Source organism: Catharus ustulatus, chromosome 7, assembly GCF_009819885.2.
Source record: "Catharus ustulatus isolate bCatUst1 chromosome 7, bCatUst1.pri.v2, whole genome shotgun sequence".
NCBI lineage: Eukaryota > Metazoa > Chordata > Aves > Passeriformes > Turdidae > Catharus > Catharus ustulatus.
The window spans coordinates 14,064,395-14,081,807 of NC_046227.1; the positions used below are offsets into that span (position 1 = coordinate 14,064,395).

Here is a 17,413-nt window from a genome sequence, read left to right on the forward strand (position 1 = left end):
GTCATAGCTCCATTTTAGATTGTGGTGCTCTGCAATCATTCAGCACAAGAGACTGCAAAATTTCTCTGAGAAATGCACAGTCAGCCCAGAATGAGTTTTACCTGTTTGACTGGGCTGCACCTAACTGATTTCTGAAAATGGAGTCCATGAACAGCAAACCTTAAGAAGTTTCTTAAATTGAGCTTTCTTGCTCCTTGTATTTGGTTATTTGTAGAAATGCACTTTCATTTTCCAAGGGCTTAATATCTGGGAAACAGCAGTAGGCTGCAATTACATTAAAGTTCTTGATTGATTGTAAAGTTGGGTGGTCTGAAGAAAAGTGAGAATCACATAATGGAGGGGAAGAACCTCATTTGAAATTTCAAAGCAAAAGCAAGGGAGTAAAAATACTTAAAGTTTTGGTAAATTGCCATGAAAGTAAATAACTTGTATCTGAAGAAAAGGATCTTGGGACTTTCTTGAATTGTGAGTTGTTTAGGAAAAACATGTATGAATAAGAGTAGCAAAATTGATCTGTTGAAACAGTCAAACATTTTGGTCCCTGAGCCAATCAGCCTTTGTGTTCATGGGCAGAAGTCACTTTTTAACTGGTACTTAAATGTAGCTGTATCTCTGTAGCTTCACAGGCCATAATCTTACAAACTGTAAGAGTAGCCCTTGCTCTGGATCAAACTGGTTGATGCTGTTTTAAATTTATTCAGTGGTCAAAGAAAAGTATTTGGTAACATCATAGTTTTGTAGGGTGTGGAAGGGAAAACAGCTCCATTCCAAGAGCAGCGTGGTACATCTCTTCCCAGAGAATACAAAGATGGAAAAATCAGCTTTCTATGGCCTGAATGAGTAACTAAGGTATAATATATTGGCAGAGTTTTGAATCCAAGATGTCCTACATCATACAGTAATTTAGAGACTCTGGAGTTTGTCTTGGGGCTTTTTGTTGTTTTCTGTTCCTCTTGGCTTCATTTCTGCAGAAACACATTCACTGGTTTTGTTATGCATATGAGTTAGGTTGTTCTAAAAATGGCGGTTAGCAACAATACATAGTACAAGTTGACATCAGGCTGGGAGATAATGCCAACTTCATCTGTTACAAAAGGAGAAAACAGATTTGTCTTTGAATAAAATTACTAGAATAGAATTTTGTCAACAGCAATTGTATGTGAATGAAGATGTCTGTAACCAGTGAATGAGTTGTTTTCTCTCTACTAGGTGGATTGCCTGAGTCCAGTAAACCACCAGAGGCTCTGTGTTCTCTTCAGCAGCTCTTCTGCTCAATCCAGCAATGCTCCAAGTGCCTGTGTTAGCCCCTGGTATAAAAACTACTCCTCTACAACTTGGATAGTTGCTATTCTTTCCTTCCCAAAGTCATAGTCAGTGCCTGCCTCATAGCAGTATTTCTTTGAGGACTCCCTGGTAGGTTGTGCCCATCCTGTAACAGGAACTTTTGCCAAAAGACTTTAGTCTTATGTGATCAGGTGAATGTACAGCCGTATTGCAACCTCTGTAATACCCAAGGCATGAATGAGAAAGCCCAGCCTGAAACCAAATGCTTTAGTTGCTGTTTCACTGCAGAGTAATGTCTCTGTGTTGAGAGCACTGTATGCAGTCTGGTGGAGAAGAGGTAGTGTAAATGAACACAGGACAATGGCCAAGCCCAAAAATGAGAGAATCTTGGAATACTTGTAGATTGTGTTATCCAACAGTGGCATTGGAATATATTGCTATCTTTCTCATACTATAGTCATCAGTATTAAGAGCTTTATTTCCAGCTTAAGGGGCTGTAACTTGCTAATTGTATGCAACTTATGACATACTTTTATCTCTAGTAAACAGAACAGGTCTTGCTGTTTAATCATTAGCTTACGTGATTTGAATTGTTTAACTTAGGAAAAAATAAAGAGAACCCTCTTACAGGGAAAGGTCTAAAGTTCCTGTAAAAGTTTAGAAATGAATCAGAGAATATGGTGATATGCTCACTAAGCAGCAACAATGAGAGGATGACTGAATTATGACACTTAAACTGCTACACGGTTTAAATGGCTTGGTTACCTCAGGTTCTGGGGAAACTGAAGTTACTATTAAGCATTGTAGAAGAATAGGGATTTGTCAAGGCTTTTTTCATGTCCTGGAATATTCCCTTTTTGTAGCTGTTTAGAAAGCTGTTAGTGCTTGAAGCTTAAGGCCATTTAAACTTCTGTGCCTAGATATTTTTGAAAATAATCTTCAGAAGTGCAGTTGAATTGTACTGGACTTTTAAATGTCAAGTTTAAAGTTGTTTTAGTAGGACTTTAATCTCATTATTATCCCTGACAGCAGGGATCTAGGAAGAGTAGTCAGGTGGAAAAAAAATAATCTTTGAAGTCATACAGGGCTGTAAACAAGCCAGCAGTGGGTGTAGGTCTGGGCATCTGAAGGCCATTGCACAGCTAATGGTGATGGCATCCAGTCTCTAAAGCTTTTCTTTCTCTGCTTTAGGATTGTGACCATGGAGTTCTATGGGAAAAACGACCTAACTCTAGGTATTTTTCTGGAGCGGTACTGTTTCAGGTAAGCAGGAATTTATTTTAATTCACTCATCCTCACTTGTTACAAGCAAATACCTCCACTGCTTTCCTATTTTGGCCCTGTCCTCCTTACTTCCTTTCATGAGGAAGTGAAACAGATTGTGAAACAAGGTTTATAAGTTCATAAAGACAAATGTGTTCACTTAGCACTTTTTGTAGAAATGACAGTTTAAGGGCCAAGTTAAGAGTCTAAACATGTATTCCAACTGTCTGTTTTTCAAGACAAGCAACTGTACTGGTCTCAAGTTTCTGAGCTTCCTCTTTGAAAGTTCATATAATTGTTGAGTAACACTACTCATTTAGTGTCTCGGAGTAAGGCTTCATCATATGTGCAAGGTGGCCAATGTAAACAATCCAGAACACTTTCAGCCCTGGCAAAGTACTGTGTCATTTATTTCAGCTCACAGAGGTGTAAGTTTTTACATTTCTGTAATAACTGGCACTGTCACAACCCTGTACAGAGTCTTAGCAGGCTGTGAGACTGCTCAAAAGACAAGCTTACTCTGTTCTCTCCATTGGTCACTTGCAGTAGCAGAAGGCTCTCACTGTTCACCCTTCTGCAGGAACACATATTTCTCCTTGTGTGATCAGTGAGGAGGAGCTTAGCTGCTCACTTTTAAGTTCTTGCTTCTCTCTGCTCATTAGGTAGTGTGTGCTAAAGTGAATGCTTCTCAATCTCCATAGTTTCAGTAATTTCTCTTTTTCACATGAACAAGGACAATCTGAGCTTTTTCAGGCTCCTTCTGGTTTTGAAGACTATCTTATCTGACTTTGATACCTAAACAATTCAACTTTTGTTTTTCTTGTATTTGTCTTTTTCCCATGACTTAAAAAAAAGCCATCCAAAGCAAGGTCATGGGTTTTACTTTTCAAATATATTCTATGGCGCTGTGTTGCTTACCTGTTCCTTCAGGAGTTGAAACATTGCCATTTTGAAGGCTCTGTGTCACATCTTTGTCCTCGGTAGCATTTCCTTGGGTACACTGCCAAAGCAGCCTTTTAATTTGGTGCCAAAGACTTCCACAGGTGCTTTGATCCTTAGACAGAATATGGAAAGTGATTCATTGTATGAAGGTGATAGCAACTCGTATCCAGTGACTGTTTTTGGGACCTAGACAGACATTGCTGTCAATGGAACTTCACTATGTACTACTTCTAAATTGCTCTGCAGCAACAGCCTTTGCTACAGGCTTAGTAAACTCTTTTACAGTGAAGAGAAATAGTACCATGGTATTAAAAGGCATGATCTGTTGAATCAGTTCTTCAGCAATGCCTGGTATGTGATCATTCGTACATGTTTCTGTTTCTCTCTGTTAGGCCTTCCTACCAATGCCCCAGCATGTTCTGCGAAACACCAATGGTGCACCACATTCGTCGCTTTGTGCATGGGCAAGGCTGTGTGCAGATTGTGTTAAAGGAGCTGGACTCCCCTGTCCCTGGCTACCAGCACACCATCCTTACTTATTCCTGGTGCAGACTGTGCAAACAGGTAAGGATGTGGACTTCAGAATCATTACTATTCCAATTTAGTGTTCTTCTTGTGACTGGCTTTGTATAGGAAGGCAGCATTTTTGAGAAGGTGCTCATGCCTGGAGCTATGGCTAAACTGGCAGAAAACCTGTTACTGATACGCTCTCACGATACCTACAAATTCCTCTTTTAGAACTGGGGCCCTTGAGGGTGAAAAATGTTGTGTCAGGTAAGACACTTATTAGAAAGTGTCAAATCTGACTCAGAGGATAGATCAAAGCAGAAAAAATAGAGTTGCCCACTTGCAGGTGAAGACTGTGGTCCCTTTCTTGCAGTTAATCTTTGAGTGCATGGGAAAGGGCAGACACAAAGACCTACTGGCATAGTAATTGGCTAAAGCCACTTGCTGTTCTTTGATCTCCTGTGGACTGAACAGCCTATGTTGCGTCAATGTGATGTCTGGAGTTCCTTTAGTAGTCATTAGAAAGTAACATCTTAATTAGAGTAATATTAAATTGCTTTAAAAAGCCCACAAGATAGTAAGCTTGTGTATTATCTGAAACTTGTTCTGTAATTTAGCTAAGAAAACATTGCTAACTGGATACTCATGTCCAGCTAAACATGAAGAGCCTTCAAAGACACCAGAATCACACTTAATGAAAAAAAATTCATGCAGTACCTGAAATGCAAAACATCTGAATTACCCATATGGATGACTCAGGTCACCTACTTAAGCTACCTTAAACATGGGTGTTGGATTTACAGATACCTGGAGGAGGTTGACGCAGTTACTGACGGCAAGCCCTGTGCTGCTGTGTATACAGCTTCTCTGTAACCTTTTGTGTGCTCATGTAAACACTAAGTGTTTGAGGTTGTTAAGTGTGTGTAAAATGGTGTCTACTCTAAGCTTGCAAGCAATTCTGAAGTTGAAATAAGCTGCAACACCAATGTATTTGTAGCTGGAGAATCACCAGGTAAAAAGTATATTATATGGCTGTTGCTGCTGACTGGGTTGCTGGAAATTAACTCTATACAGAGAAATGGCATCCCAGAAATAAGCTTCCATCAAGGGTATATTTGGACTTCCCCAGCTTAGCATCTTTCATCATCAGCTAGCAGTTGTTGTTTATCATATTTGTTTTAACTGTGTTTGCCTTAGCTATGCATAAATGCTGTCTTTGCTGTTAAGTATTTTTCAGGGTCATGGGTACTTCTGGTACTAGAAATACTAGATTGCTGTCTGGATTATCCTGTCCTTAATCTTGTCTGAAGGATGAAATTTAGACACTTGCCTTTCAATTTTTCAGGTGACACCAGTTGTTCCCCTTTCCAATGACTCTTGGTCTATGTCTTTTGCAAAATACCTTGAGCTGAGATTCTATGGGTACCAGTACACTCGAAGGGCTAATGCAGAGCCTTGTGGGCATTCCATTCACCATGACTATCACCAGTATTTTTCCTATAATCAGATGGTGGCATCTTTCAGGTGAGTTCCACAGCTAAAAACTTCCTTCTCTCTCTTGTAGTATACTCTTACTGTAGTAAGCATTCATTAGGTCTGTCCAACACCATGAATACAGCATGGGATAGCATAACTGTACCATAACCACAAGTGCAGGGTTGTGTGCTGGCTTGCAGAGGGCTTTGTGGGTGGCATCACTGTCCTAGCTGTGGTGGGCAGTATTCCAGTATGGTTCCTGTTCATGATACAGAAGGGAAATGCTTTTCCCTATCTAATTCCAAATGCTTTCAAATTTTGCTTTTCCAATGTGATTTGTGGTTTTACTTCTTGCCTGGGAGATACTTCAATAAAGCAATAACACTGTTCATGTAACTAAAGCCCTGGACACACTGACAGTGCCCTTTTTCATGTAAGGGCCTCAAACTTCAGTACTGTGTGGTGTGGGTCTTGTTACAAGCTGTTTTATTGCCTTCTCAGCTACTCTCCAATCCGGCTGCTGGAAGTGTGTGTCCCACTCCCCAAGATCTACATCAAACGACAGGCTCCACTGAAGGTTACTATTTTACAGGATCTCAAGGATTTCTCACAAAAGTAAGCATTTTTTTTAATGTCTTCCTAATCTTACTTGTATTTTGTACTTTTATTAGCAGAACACATAACTTTTTTTCTAAAATAATGAGATTTGGCTAAATATTAATTATTTGATAGAAAAGTAATAGTTTAAAACAGGTATGCATGTATATACTTCCAAGGGACAGTGGTATTGAAATCTTTGTTAACTTTGCTTGCTCTGTCTGTACTAATGTCTCAACTCTTTGTCTGGTGTCAAGTCAGGTTAAACTTTGCCAGTAGAAACTAAGATTCTTTTCTTCTTTATCCCTGAATATTGCACTGATGTCTGAGTCATATAGAATAATGCTACCAAGCTACTGAAAGGTTGACCATCAGCAGGTGTCTGAAATGTTACCTTATGAAATGCACAGTTAAAGTATTTCTAATTCCTCTCTCTAATGCTAAAAATGAAATGGAAAAGATAGTCCTGGAAGGCCAAACCTGAAAACTGCAGGTTATACTTTGTATTCTTACCCTAGTGTTCCTTTATAGAACATCTGACTGAGCTTCAATTCTTCAGCCCCAAAAAACTGCAAAGACCTTGCTCAAATGTGTCTGAACAGAGCCGTTGTCATTGTATTGGTCATGTGGCAATGGAACTCTCTGGTGTATAGAAGTCTTTGCCTTTTTAGCTATTGAATACGGTAACAGCAGGCAAACTACCTCCATGTTGTTTAAGGTGAGCTGCCATGAACCTAGACACTTTCTAAATGTAGGAACAAAAAAGTGGAAGACAGGCTGGATGAAAAGTTTGTTAAATCCAACCAGACTGCTGTTCTGCCTGGTCACAGCATTCCTGTATTGCTGGATGTCTCTGTGACAATCTGACTTCAAAAACCATGGAGCTTTGTTTAGAGCTGAAATAGTGATATTTCTTTCTTCTGAGCCCTGCTGGTGGAGGTGTAGCTTGCAGACCCAGATTCTTCCTAATCACAGATGACACAACAGTTCTCCTGTGTTAGTAATGTGTTTGAGGCATTTGTATTGCTTTCTGACATCTTCCACTGCTAAGAATAAATTGTGGAGACAAATGTCAGTGCATGTAACTTCTAGGTTTCTCCTATTACTAGTGAAGTTTTCCCAACTTTCTCTATGAATACAGTTGGATAGCCTATAGTGCCAGAAGGCTGTCATATATATTTTTTTCTTAAATGCTAACCTTGAATGTCTATTAAATTCAGACTTTTATTAAAGAATGTTGAAGAAGGTCCAAGTAGTCACAACTTAACTCTGCATCACTGTTGACAGGGTGTCACAAGTGTATCTTGCTGTGGATGATCGCCTTGCTTCTCTGAAAACAGATACTTTCAGCAAAACGAGGGAAGAGAAGATGGAAGACCTCTTTGCTCAAAAGGAGGTAATAGACTATTTTTACATCAGTAGTCCATAGGCTAAGTGTGTGGAGGAGCTACTCAGATCTTGTGTTATCTTGGTGAGATAACACTAACAGTTTTCCTTTTGGCAGATGGAAGAAGGAGAGTTTCGAAACTGGACTGAGAAAATCCAAGCAAGGCTACTTTCATCATCACTGGACACACCTCAACAGCTGCAATCCGTTTTTGAATCTCTGATAGCTAAAAAGCAAGGACTTTGTGAGATGCTGCAAGCCTGGAATAATAGGTAAGAGGACACATGCTGGAATTGTGAGCAACACCGATACTGTGTTGGGAGGGAAGAAGTTCAGCTGTAGTTTCTTTCACTGTAGGAGCTGTTGCTCTATAGAGCTTGTGCTGAATGTGCTCTACTGGTTAAGAACACACAACTTTGATTGGAACAGGAAATCATTTGAGGCCATATGATAAAAGCATTGTGTTGTAGAGCACAATTTGCATCTGGAGGAGAAATTTTTGTTTGAAAGAGATGGGAAGAGGTGAAAGAGATGGGAAGTTAGAGTGGCATGTTACCAGCAATCTGAGTTTACAGTAAAGTTATGCTTGTGAAGTTATGCTTGGCTGTATTCTGGTATGGAGAAACTTCATAGCTTGTGTCATTCAGAGGTAACAGCAGTAACCTATCCCTTGATCAGTTTTTCTGTGGTGGTGGTTTTATGTGGGTTGTTTCTTTTTGTTTTATTGTTATTATTTGTTAAAGATTACAGGATCTCTTCCAACAAGAGAAAGGGAGAAAACGTCCGTCAGTACCACCCAGCCCTGGAAGACTGAGGCAAGGTGAAGAAAGCAAGGTATGGGTAACAGGCTGTAAACCTCAAAATTTTTTTTTTTCTGGGGCAAGACAATAGTCTTAAGACTCGCTTGAGTTTTCTTTAATAATCAGTAACTGGTTTTACTACATCCTATAGTTTTCAACTGTAAAAGCTTAAATTGCATGTTACTATATGTATCTTTTCCTAAAAGATGTAAACTAAGAACCATATTGTAGAGGGGAAGACTAACTATGAATGGGAGTTGATGATTTTCTGTGATATTTGTGTCGTATTGAAGTGAACCATGCCAGCTGAGAGCTGCAGTCCTTGTCAAATGTGTGCCTGGATAGGAACTGGCATCTCCTTCAACCCTAGGTTGTTGCCCATTAAATGCATCCCTTGTGAAAATACAAATAATATTGAGAGGTAGAGCAAATGACACAGGAAGGACTTAAAATGGCTTTTCAGGGTCATCCCTCTTTTGTGATGAGCCCTGTGGGAACTGACTGAAGGGATGAATAAATGAATTTGGACTGCTTCTTCAAGAGCTCTGTCCAGGGATACACATGCCAGCAGGCTGAACTTTGGGAAGCTGGAATTCTGAGGAAATGTCTGTGTTGCAAGGCAGTACAATATAAGCATCATACCAAGAGGCTGAACTCCCAATAGTTCTTTGGTAGTAAGGTGCACTAAAAACCCATAGAGACCATGGATTTGCTCTGCTGCATGCACACATGTCCCTTCCACTTAACGCGCATTTGTTTAGGTGCTGAAGCAAACCTTATCTTGATCTAGCAGGAAGGAGGTTCCTAGAGAGGGAGAGTGTAGTGTTTGAAGCAACACACACCAGTAACTGCCATCATTAACATCCTGTGAACTTGAGTTGCTGTTGGTCTTTTTCCTGTGCTAACAGATACAGTGACATGCAGAGGTTGAGAAGTGGGTGGGAGTGCTCTGTTCTAATACATCTGCTTTTGTGAGTGTTCCACACAGGAGGGAATACAGCTGTAAAGAGCTCGGCATCAACACTGGTGTTTTGTTATTCTGCCTAGATCAGTACCATGGATGCTTCCCCACGCAATGCTTCTCCAGCACTGCAAAATGGAGAGAAAGGTCTGTTACTGATTTTTCATAAGATGCCAATAGAAGCATATTGTAACCCTTTCCCTGACATAATATGGGAGCTTTTGTCAAATTTGATAAATCAGAGAAACACCAAATCCCCATCATGTCACATTTGATAGAAGATAGAAGTTGGCCATCTGCTTCTAATATGAAGCTGAATTACTAGTGATTAGTAAATTGGCCAACAAGGGTTTTCCTTCAAACTTTAGTTAAAAACCTTTCAGAAGCTTTCTAAATAACTGAATAATTACATGGAATTTTGGAAATGCCTTTGCCTCTTATGTGATCTGGTTATGGGTGCTGAGATCTGTTGCCTGTAAAGCGTACTGAGAGTTTATGAGAGCTGAAGGTAGTAGTTGTAAGAGTTGCATTTTCTGGAGGTTATGTGCTACCTTGATGAACTTGCCCAGTCCTTTGGTCTGTGTGACCTTACCTGCTTTCCAAGTAAAAACTTTCTGAAAGTAGATTGTGGTTATAGCTTGGGTTGGATAGCAAACAGTATCACTTCTGACAGCCATATAAAATAATTTCTTCTGTCCTTAACTGTGCTTGTACTCTCAGAGGATCGTTTCCTGACGACTTTATCAAGTCAGAGCTCCACAGGCTCAACCCATCTGCAACTGCCCACCTCTCCAGAGGTTGCATCAGAGCATATAACTGGTGCCAGCACACTCTCTGAACAGGACACAACAAGCAGCTCAGAAGGTATAATTCAGTTGTGATCTCATATTCCTTCTGCTTTTCTGTGCCAAGTCCACAAGATGCTTTTAGGAAATGACAAATAACTGGTAACTCTGTAGTTATCCTTCTGAATTATCCTGTAGTTATCCTTCTGAATTAACAGCTTAAACTTTGATACTGTGATGCAGACTTGACATTTGTCTGTTCCAGATGTGTTTGATGGACACTCACTGGGATCTACAGACAGCCAAGTGAAAGAGAAGTCTACTATGAAAGCTATTTTGGCTAACTTTTTGCCTGGAAACAACTATAACCCCATTCCCTTCCCCTTGTAAGTACTGCATAATTACATAAAATGTACAAAATTAGCAACCTTGTCAGATTGCAGACAGAGCCATGCATACTTCCTTTGCTCAGTGTATAATTAAAGTCATTACTTGCGTTTGCCTCTGAATGAGCTAGAGAACTTTGTCAAGGTAGGAAGCTTTCTGTGTCCTTTACAGGTGATTGTAGGTTATTCACCTTTCCTGTGAATGATCCGCCCTTGTGTAAAGCCAGTATCAGTTTCTCTTCCTCTTAGCAGGCATGCCTCCTCAGACTTCTTATTGGAGATGAAGGGATGGGAGAAGAGGGGAGAAAGATGTCTTCTAACTCCATTGCTGCAGGGAGGGAGTGGAAATGCCCTTCCTTAGCAAAGACTTAACTAAAGCTACGTGACTGCATCTTGTTTTTGCTTCCAGACCTCTTCCAAGGGTTGGACTCAAATTGGCATTGTCTGGGTGTAGGTCAGGTTCAATGGCTACTGCATGTGCCCTCAAGTGTCCCTCTCATGTGAAGATGGGCAGGCTGCAAAGTCCTTCAGCTACTTGGTCTGTGTGCTTTGTAGTGTTTCTCGTTTGACATGAGCCTAACGTTTGGCAGCCTGAGTTTAACTTGTGAATCCCACTCCAGTGTAGGAGCGGAGGCCTTGGGCTGATGAGGTAAAAGCTAAATGACTGGACCCTAAGATAAATGAAAGAAAATCACACAAGAATCCAGGAAGCTTTGGGGAATTTTCTGTGATAAACTGCCTGTTTAGAAAACAGTCCAGGTTTGTCCCCTAAGTTCACTCTACAGGCTATGCTGCTAGACAGTCAAACCAAACTCAGGCAGGTTTTGGTACCATTAGAAACAGTGGCTGCTAAACAGAAATAGACTCTTATTCTAACCTAAAGCCAGTCTTCTGATCCATGCAGCTTGCTTGAAATGCTGATTTCCCTAACACTCTACCATTTAGAATTAACCAGGTAGTTATGAATGTGTCTAATGGGAGAAGCTTATCTGGGGAGCTTTGGTTCCATGCTGAGACTTGCAGCTTGTGCCTGGGAGTGCAGTGATGAGATTGGGGTTTTGACCAAAACTTTTTCTTTCCACAAATTTTTATGATCTACTAACAGTCTGTCGTTTTCATTTAGTGACCCAGATAAGCACTACTTAATGTACGAACATGAGCGCGTACCTATTGCAGTCTGTGAGAAAGAACCAAGCTCCATCATAGCCTTTGCTCTCAGGTACTGGTGTGATTTGGCTTTTCATCTGACATACTTTGTACTTTTGCAGCCTTTGTGTTTGAGAAATATTTAAATGTTGATGATCGAGAACAAGCATGACAGAATTTCTACATTAAGCCATGTCAGAGTTTCTGCCAGAGATGGGTTTCTTTCCTTTTTTTTGCTGAGGTAATGAAAGTGCAACTGGATTTTGGACTTTTTCAGTGGAATGCTAGTACACAAAAATGACTTAGTTTTGTGGTGTTTCTTTCAATGAGATATTACTAGAGAACAAAGTGCAACCAAGGTTTGCTCAGCCTCTCCAGCTGGAGGAATGCAGCTGAGTTGGGGAACAGCTGTTAGTATTGATATTACAGTCTGTTTCTTGCCTACCTTTGGTCATAGCAGCTCTTGCTACTGCTCAGCTCTTCTCACCAGCTGCTTCAGTAAGCCTTTGGGTTTGCATGTCATAAGGCAGCAGATTTTTGAAGAAGTGCATTCTTAAATTGTGGGAGGGGGAAAAATAAGGGGGTATTTTTCCTGCTGTATTGTCTAGAGCAGTTTCTGTTTTAAGAAAAAAAAGTTCTAATGATAAGAAAAAATTAAGCAGAGGTTTTTCTGCTGCGGTGTTTTGTTTCTTGTGATTGTCTTGGAAGTGAATCTTTGGGCTGGTATTGCAGAGTTTCCAAGAGAACACTTAATTATTTTGGGTCCTTTCCCTCCTTCTTTCAGTTGCAAGGAGTACAGAAATGCCCTGGATGAGTTGTCCAAAGCATCTCTGAAGAGCAGTTCTGAAGAAGGACTACAACCAAACAGGTTACATGCAGGAGCTACAGTAGACAAAGTGAAGACATAGAAATGATAGTGAATAAGCCAAAACTAGGATCCTGTTAGGATCTCTGCTTTCTGATGGAATCTGACTCTTTCCATGTAGCCAACACATACTTCGGTATGTGAGTTTCCATTTCACATTATGGACCATGCAGGCTCCATCACCTAATCTCTTGGCTGTGTGCAGGGCAGGAATACTGGGCATTCTTGCCTTTGCTATGGTCATGGATGGAGCTGTTGCTATGGACCCTGAGAGATATTTTTTAGGAATATGGAGGAGGACAACTTTGGAGAATCCCACACTGTTATACCTTTAAATGGTGTGTTCTTCCCTTAGTGTTTAGGCAGGGGGGAGAAATAAATGTCCGGGCATAAAGCAGTAGTGTCTTGGGTGGCAGTATTTGTTGGTTCATGACTTCTTTGTTCTTTCTCCTTTCAGCATGTCAGACAGCAAACCCAAGAGCAGCAGCCCTGTCCGCCTGCCTGAGGCTAACATGTGTCCACTTCGCAATGCAGAGCCAGAACAGCGTAAGACCGTTTTGCCAAAATCATCCATGGTGCTAATCTCAGCTCAGACTTGAGTCTACTTAACCTGGGTTCTAGCTCATGTGTGGAAGAAAAAGCAGCATTCTGAGTTGAAATTGTGACTAGTCTTAGTGTTGACATAATGTAACACACAAGAGGGATGGGAGTGTGTGGGGTTTTTTTGGTCTGTGGTTTTCTCTGATTCTTGTGAGATCAGTCATTCCCTGATTTAATGCTATTATGTAGTGGACCTAGGGTTATTCTTGAATCTAACCTGTTCAGTGGGATATGATACCCTTCTTTTGGCATTGCCTTCTTTAAAGAGATGCCATTAAAATATTTTGAAATTGAAAACGTGAAGTTCTTACTGTATTAAAGACACTCATTCTTGGTCTGTGCTTTGAAATGTCTCTGCACTCTAGGATGCTATTCAGAACACTAGATCATCCACCCGCATAGACCTTAGTTACCTGAAGAATAGCAAATGAGTTGTAGTTGAATGGCATCATTCCACTAGATAGAACAATGAATGAGGAATGTTCATAGGAGTCATGCTGTTATTAAACTGCCTGTGGAAATGTCAACACCATCTTTTCTATTCCTTTTCTCTGTAGCCAAGAAACCATCTGGTGTTTTGTCTTTCTTCCGTGGCACGGGAGGGAAGAGCCCAGACCTGTCTTCCCAGAAGAAAGAGACCTTACGTGGTGCTGACAGTGCTTACTACCAGGTTGGACAGATGGGCAAAGAGGGAGCAGAAAACCAAGGAGCAGAGGCTCAAGGTACAAGACTGCAGAGTTCATCTTTTCTCTTGGGTTGTTACTTCTCCCAAACCTCATTCATGTATGCAAGGCCCCGAATGCTCCTGCTCGTACATTTTCAACAGTCCAAGTTTACTAAGCACACAGTGAAAATTAATAATTTGGTCATCAAATATGTTTTTTTTCCTAAACACATTACTTTTCTTTGTGATAAGAGGCGAACTGTAGGGATATGAAATAGTCTAGTCTTGAATGTCTTTGGACTCAATTGACTCTAGTTAAGCAGAACTCTCTTTTTCACTGTTTAGTTCTTATTGTTTTAGCTCATGCAAAATGAATTAAGAGAGAGAGACTGGATTTGTGTCCATAAAGAGCAGTGCACTTCTGGCATATGTATTATATTATACAATTATAGCTGTATTTCTAGTTCCCTGTGTGTCGCTCCCACTGTATTCTTGGGGAAAAAAAAGAAATTATTTTTCTTGTAATGTGAGTTTACAAGTAGTACCTAATGTGGCTTTCTTGGTAGTAATAGTGAACAGCCCTGACAGAATGCCCTTTATGCCTTCAGATGATGGAGATGGAGGAGATGGACAGAAGAAACAGGTGGTGAATCCCCATGTGGAACTCCGTGAGTAGTTGTAAATAACAACTTTTTCTTGGCTGACAATCTCATTTCTTCATGCACATGTAGTGGAAGTCTTGATGTTAATTAATGTTTTTTCTTGGTATTTGTCATGAAAGGAAAAGCAAATCAAGAAAAAAGCAATGCAATTTTTACTTACTGCAATCAATCTCTTTTGCAAAAGTACTCCATAAATTTTTTTTATTTGGTCTTCTGTCCAAACACTTTCCCATGGCGTATACTGTGAACTAATCTAGAGGGAGTTGACTTTCCAATTTTCCATTTAAATCCTGTTTGTTAAAACTTCTGAATTACAATGAGCCTGAGAGTTGTTTAGCACAATGATACTCCTCTGTAGACATGAATAAAATCTCAGTGGTGTCTGGAGTAGTCAGTGCATGTTGCATGCCGTTATTGAGGAAACCGATTTTTTGCAGAGTTCTCAGATGCCAATGCCAAGTTCTACTGCCGAATTTATTATGCTGGGGAGTTTCATAGGATGCGTGAAGTGATCCTGGGGAGCAGTGAAGAGGATTTCATCCGATCCCTCTCTCACTCCATGCCCTGGCAGGCACGAGGGGGCAAGTCTGGAGCTGCATTCTATGTGACTGAGGGTAAATGCATCTTCTTCGTCCCTTGTAATTAGAGGTGTTATTTCTGTATAGTGGTGGTCAGTGTATCATTTCATCTCTGATAACCTCTGTCTAGAGGGTTGCTGGTTTGAAGTGGCCACTCAGAAGGGAAAACTAAGTGGATTGTTCCAGGGTTTTCAATATCAAATGATTTTTCTCTTTGTGCATGCAGGAGAACAAAATGTAGTTCTGTTTTTCAGCAGTAGCAACTAGGTAGGCCAATTGAACAGAAGGGTTGTACTCTCAGAAAACAAAACTTTGAGTATAATTAAAGGAAAACTTGTTGTTAAAGACGCAGTGTTTCTTATAATCTCATGTGGTATTGTTAATTTTTTTTTTTTTAAACTGTGACCATTTCTAGGCTTTTACATAAAACAAGTATTGAACAAAATGGTCTGTACGCTGTTTCTGTTGTCTGTATAGGAAGCCTGTATAGCTGAGGTAGATCTAGTGTAGTCAGTCTCTTGTCCATGATTTACTAGAGGATAGAAATCCAGGGAAGCTGTAGTTCAGAATATGTGAAGTAAAAAGAATCTAGAAATGACCTTCTGAAGGTAAGGTTTTAAGGGAATTGTAGTGCTTTAATTTTTCAAACCATGTGACAATTCTAAAAAAAATTGCAAATAGTACATCACTTATTGTATGTAACCCTGTTGCCTCTGTCTGATGTTAAAACAGATGATAGATTCATCTTGAAGCAAATGCCTCGTCTGGAAGTCCAGTCATTCCTTGACTTTGCTCCACACTACTTCACTTACATCACTAATGCAGTTCAGCAGAAGGTATTAAAAAAAAGCCTTTTATTTTAGGCAGTGTTCTATGTTTTCAAGACTAGTAGAAGTTTCTATTAACGTGTTTCATTTAAATAAAAGAAAGTGTTGGAGAGTGTGAGTTACACTGATAACGTGTTTTTAAGATGTAAAGTGGAAATTTTGCTTAGACTCCTAAACTATAATACACAGTCTGAGCAGTGGTGCTTCTGATATGGGATTGCTGATTGTCTCTGCACAGATCTTAACCCATGTCTTGTCTTCATTAGAAGCCCACAGCACTGGCTAAAATCCTCGGGGTATATAGAATTGGATACAAGAACTCCCAAAACAACACTGAAAAGAAGCTGGATCTGCTTGTCATGGAAAACCTTTTCTATGGCAGGAAAATGGCTCAGGTAAAAATGAAGTGTTCTGTTCCCTTGTGTGTTGTGACTGGGTGAAAGAGCAGGGTCACAAACTCCACTTCTAAACCTATATAGTATCAGTTCATTCCACTCTGCATCTCAGTGCCTGACCTCAAACAGGGAATTTTCATGGGAGGAAGTGGATGGAGGGAATTCTAGATGGATGTAAAGGATGTTGTGGGTTTTCTTTTTGTTATCTATTGTCTAAATCATGAGGAGGGCTCAGCCACTACAAAACAGAAACCCAAACAGACTGTGGACTCTATTCTATGTAAGTTAGTGAAATCTTGATTGGACAGAACTTGAACAACCTTCTCTAACAAGGGCCTGCTTGAAGCAGGACTTTGGACTGGAGAACTCCAGCGTTATGATGGGTCTGTCTCTTGCCTTGCCAGTATTAATTGGTGCTTCATGCACCACCCACCTCCCTCTTCAGTGGCTCTGCTTTTGTCAGCAATTAACTCCATGGAAACTGGGTGGAAAACTGAGTTTACCTAAACAATATAAAAAGCAGAGACACAATTTTCCTCTTAATTTAGACTGAATATTAGTGAAATAACTTGCCTAAAACCTGTGAATTGAGGTGGCAGAGCTTTCACCCAGGTTTACATGCCGTTCTCTACAAAATATTTTTTGTTAATTGTCTTCCTCCTAAAGAGAAGGAAAGAGTTGACTGGCTGTGCTGCCTTTTCCAATGTTAGGTACTGAAGCCTTGAACCCAGAAAAATGAAACAAATTAGTGTTGTTCTCCATTTGTAGGTGTTTGACCTGAAGGGCTCCCTCCGGAACAGAAATGTTAAAACAGAAACAGGCAAGGAAACTTGTGATGTAGTCCTGCTGGATGAAAACCTTCTCAAGATGGTTCGGGACAATCCTCTGTACATCCGTTCCCATTGCAAAGCTGTGCTGAAAGCCTCCATACACAGTGATTCCCAGTTCCTCTCCAGCCATCTCATCATAGACTATTCCCTGCTGGTGGGTCGTGATGATACCAACAATGAACTGGTTGTTGGGATCATTGGTATGTTGTCTTTTGTATTTTCTTGCTCTCAGATGATGAAATGGTTTTCTTCTGGTTTAGGTGTTCATGGTACTCTTAGAACTGTGCCACCACCAGAGAGATGTGTGTGAGGAAATCTTGCCTTCTCCCTGGTGGAGTACCACCCTCACCTCTTACATGTTTTCACAGTGGAGGCTGGAAGTCTTCTCTCCAGGTTTTGTATAGGCTCAGATTAGCATTTGCATTGCTGTGAGTATATGCAGGAGGCCTCAAAGGTAG

The 17,413-nt window shown here is 40.4% G+C and overlaps 1 protein-coding gene across 4 annotated transcripts in view; it reads left to right on the forward strand.

Moving 5' to 3' along the window:
* Positions 1 to 17,413, forward strand: part of PIKFYVE (phosphoinositide kinase, FYVE-type zinc finger containing) — a 62,114-nt gene that overhangs the window by 38,862 nt on the left and 5,839 nt on the right. For all 4 annotated transcript variants that reach the window (XM_033064304.1, XM_033064308.1, XM_033064305.2 and 1 more), the window contains 20 exons: positions 1,210 to 1,310; positions 2,476 to 2,547; positions 3,882 to 4,053; positions 5,342 to 5,520; positions 5,974 to 6,087; positions 7,357 to 7,465; positions 7,574 to 7,728; positions 8,200 to 8,290; positions 9,304 to 9,364; positions 9,938 to 10,081; positions 10,268 to 10,388; positions 11,512 to 11,607; positions 12,319 to 12,402; positions 12,857 to 12,945; positions 13,557 to 13,721; positions 14,272 to 14,331; positions 14,763 to 14,939; positions 15,636 to 15,739; positions 15,997 to 16,125; positions 16,894 to 17,155. In XM_033064304.1, the coding sequence (XP_032920195.1) occupies positions 1,210 to 1,310; positions 2,476 to 2,547; positions 3,882 to 4,053; positions 5,342 to 5,520; positions 5,974 to 6,087; positions 7,357 to 7,465; positions 7,574 to 7,728; positions 8,200 to 8,290; positions 9,304 to 9,364; positions 9,938 to 10,081; positions 10,268 to 10,388; positions 11,512 to 11,607; positions 12,319 to 12,402; positions 12,857 to 12,945; positions 13,557 to 13,721; positions 14,272 to 14,331; positions 14,763 to 14,939; positions 15,636 to 15,739; positions 15,997 to 16,125; positions 16,894 to 17,155 (2,485 nt within the window). The remainder of the gene's footprint in view (positions 1 to 1,209; positions 1,311 to 2,475; positions 2,548 to 3,881; positions 4,054 to 5,341; positions 5,521 to 5,973; positions 6,088 to 7,356; positions 7,466 to 7,573; positions 7,729 to 8,199; positions 8,291 to 9,303; positions 9,365 to 9,937; positions 10,082 to 10,267; positions 10,389 to 11,511; positions 11,608 to 12,318; positions 12,403 to 12,856; positions 12,946 to 13,556; positions 13,722 to 14,271; positions 14,332 to 14,762; positions 14,940 to 15,635; positions 15,740 to 15,996; positions 16,126 to 16,893; positions 17,156 to 17,413) is intronic.